This window comes from Engraulis encrasicolus, unplaced genomic scaffold (genome assembly GCF_034702125.1).
Source record: "Engraulis encrasicolus isolate BLACKSEA-1 unplaced genomic scaffold, IST_EnEncr_1.0 scaffold_28_np1212, whole genome shotgun sequence".
In the NCBI taxonomy this organism is placed as follows: domain Eukaryota; kingdom Metazoa; phylum Chordata; class Actinopteri; order Clupeiformes; family Engraulidae; genus Engraulis; species Engraulis encrasicolus.
The window spans coordinates 2,729,455-2,732,843 of NW_026945577.1; the positions used below are offsets into that span (position 1 = coordinate 2,729,455).

Sequence of the window (3,389 nt, forward strand, 5' to 3'; positions counted from 1 at the left end):
ATATCTCATTTGTTTCATTTCAAATCCATTGGGATGGTGTACAGCACCAAAAAGATGAAAATTGTGCAGATGTCCAAATATTTGTGGCCCTAACTGTAGCTCCCAACTCCTTAATGTTTTAGTAAGGTACCCCCCTGACTTGTTTTGAACAGAGTTCTCAGAGAGCCCACTTTCAGATTGCCATATCTAAAACAAACTTAAGTCCTTGACAATTTCAAGGGATAACCTTTGGAACATGTACTTCTGATATGTGGATGTTTACACATCCTCTTGTCATTTATCACTTTTTTATGGGAGCTTAAATTTGTTCGGAAAATGTTTACCTTTAAATTTCAGGGCATCTATGAAGGACTGTGGTAAGTGCCGTTTCAAAGACAGAGGTTTGATATGGAGAATGTTCCCAACCAATCTTTGATAAAACTGGCTGCCATCTTTGCCATGTTATAACAAAAAATATGTGCTCCCCCTTTATTGTTTGCTATCTGATAGCATTTCTTCTTAGCTCGTTTCCTCTCTCTCTATTGTCCCATCTCAAACAAAGCCACAAAAAGCCATTTGAACCTGCAACCCTCTAATCCGAAGGTACAGAATGGCTGCCCATACTAGTACTTCATACATGTGGAATGTTGACACCACTAGGTACGCATATCCTGTGGGTTTGGATGACAATGACTTGAAGAAAATATTTTTTTCTTTACCACATACTGGATTTTCCTGTTTGAACTTTTCTCACTTCTCTCTGAATGAGTCACTCCTCTGCTTATCCTTTTCAGTGGGGTGGTTGTTAGGTCGGGTTTTGTCAAGACTACAAGCTATGGCGGTGGTGTAGTAACCTAACACAAGCACACGCGCACGCGCACACACACACACACACACACACACACACACACACACACACACACACACACACACACACACACACACACACACACACACACACACACACACACACACACAAGGCAAGGCAAGGCAAGTTTATTTATATAGCGCATTTCATACACAGGTGCAACTCAATGTGCTTCACAAAGTTAACAAATGTAAATGAAAGGAAAACATGGAAGAAAGAAGGAAATGAATTAGAGTCAAAAAAACATTTAAAACATTAAGATAAAACATAAGGTAAAAATAATAATAAAATAAAACATAAATAAACATAAAACCTTGAAAAACATACGCAGTCTTCAGATTTTAACTGTTCGACGACAGAGGAGTCTGGCCTCCTTTTTTCCGTTTACCTGATAGAGTCTAGAATTGTCAGGGTTTTGTCTTCTCTTATTTTACCGTCTTTTCATTCAATCCTCAGAATTTAACTGTTCGACGACAGAGGAGTCTGGCCTCCTTTTTTCCGTTTACCTGATAGAGTCTAGAATTGTCAGGGTTTTGTCTTCTCTTATTTTACCGTCTTTTCATTCAATAATTTAAGAAAGCATCTGAGAACAGCTTTGTCTTGAGTCTAGATTTGAAGCTATCAATAGTGGGTGCATTTTTTACTTCTTCTGGAAGCTGGTTCCAAAGCTTTGAAGCATAGAAGCTAAAGGCTGCCTCTCCACACTTTGTTTTGACTTTTGAAATCACCAGCAAATTCTTCTCCGTTGACCTTAGTGACCTGGTCGGTGCATACAGCTGAAACATATCCAGTAGATATGTGGGTCCCATTCCATTTAATGATTTAAACACAAGTAGCATTGCCTTAAAATCAATTCTGTAGCTTACTGGGAGCCAATGCAGCGATCTTAAAATTGGAGTAATGTGGTCAAACTTCCTTGTCTTTGTAAGAACCCTTGCAGCTGCATTTTGTACCAGTTGAAGCTGTTTAATGGTCTTATTTGGGAGGCCAGTAAAAAGACTGTTACAGTAATCAACTTTACTAGAAATGAAGGCATGTATTAGCTTCTCCAGATCATGTTTAGACATCAGGCCCCTACATTTAGAGACGTTTTTTTATGTGATAAAATGCAGACTTAGTAATAGCTTTCATGTGACTGTTGAAGTTTAGGTCACTGTCAATGAGGACCCCAAGATTTTTAACTGTTTCCCTTGGTTTCAGTCCCTTCGTTTCAAGGATAGTAGCAATCTTTTGTCTCTCCTCTCTTTTCCCAAATATAATTACTTCAGTTTTTTCTGTGTTCAGCTGGAGGAAATTGTGAGACATCCATTTGTTAATTTGGTCCATGCAATGATAGAGTGATTCAAGGGGGGTGTAGTCATTGGGGGACATAGATAAGTAGAGCTGGGTATCATTCGCATAGCTATGGTAATTTATGGAGTTATTCTCGATAATGTGTCCCAGTGGCAACATATACAGATTGAACAGTAGTGGTCCCAGAATGGAGCCCTGGGGGACCCCACAATCCAGAGACATTGGTGATGAAGTATGTCTTCCAATGGCGACAAAAAAACTTCTTTGTTGTAAGTATGATTTTAACCAGTCGATCACTATGCCCGTAAAGCCAACCCAGTGTTCCAGTCTATGTAGTAGTATAGAATGATTAACTGTGTCGAAAGCAGCACTTAAATCGAGTAGCACCAAGACGGATGATTTGCCAGCATCAGAATTCAATCTTATGTCATTCATAACTTTAATAAGTGCTGTGGTAGGCACGGAAACCTGATTGAAACTTATCAAAATAGCTATTAGACATTAAAAAGGCAGTTAATTGGTTAAAAACAATTTTCTCTATTATTTTACCCATGAATGGTAGATTGGATATGGGCCTATAGTTGTTTAGTACCAGTGCATCCAGGTTGTTCTTTTTCAGTAAGGGTTTCACAACTGCTTCTTTCAGACAGCCTGGGAATATGCCTGTTTGTAGTGAGGTGTTGATGATCTGAAGTACATCTGGTGATATTAGATGTAAGATGGATTTGAAGAAGGCTGTTGGTAGAATATCTAAGTCAGATGTAGAGGAGCTAAGACTTTGTACCGTTCTATTAAGAATGTCCACATCAACTAAATTAAAATTTCTCATGAGGTTAGGATTTAACTTCACCGTAGCAATCTTGGGTCGGTTGCACATGTGTGAGTATGTTTGTACGTATTTTTTCAATCAGTCCACACACACACACACACACAAACACCACACACACACACACACACACACACACACACACACACACACACACACACACACACACACACACACACACACACACACACACACACAGACACACAGACACACACACACACGCACACACACGCACACACACACACACAAGCTTCTTTTCAGTAACACACACAAAAACTTCATTTCAGTACACACACACACACACACACACACACACACACACAAACACACACACACACACACACACACACACACACACACACACACACACACACACACACACACACAAAAACACAAAAACACAAAAACACAAAAACACACACA

The 3,389-nt window shown here is 39.4% G+C and overlaps 1 protein-coding gene across 1 annotated transcript in view; it reads left to right on the plus strand.

Moving 5' to 3' along the window:
- Window positions 1–315: 315 nt before the first annotated feature.
- LOC134443133 (stonustoxin subunit beta-like) overlaps window positions 316–3,389 on the plus strand; it is an 8,108-nt gene continuing 5,034 nt past the window's right edge. Inside the window, exon 1 of the mRNA XM_063193049.1 lies at window positions 316–356. Within this exon, the coding sequence (XP_063049119.1) occupies window positions 316–356 (41 nt within the window). The remainder of the gene's footprint in view (window positions 357–3,389) is intronic.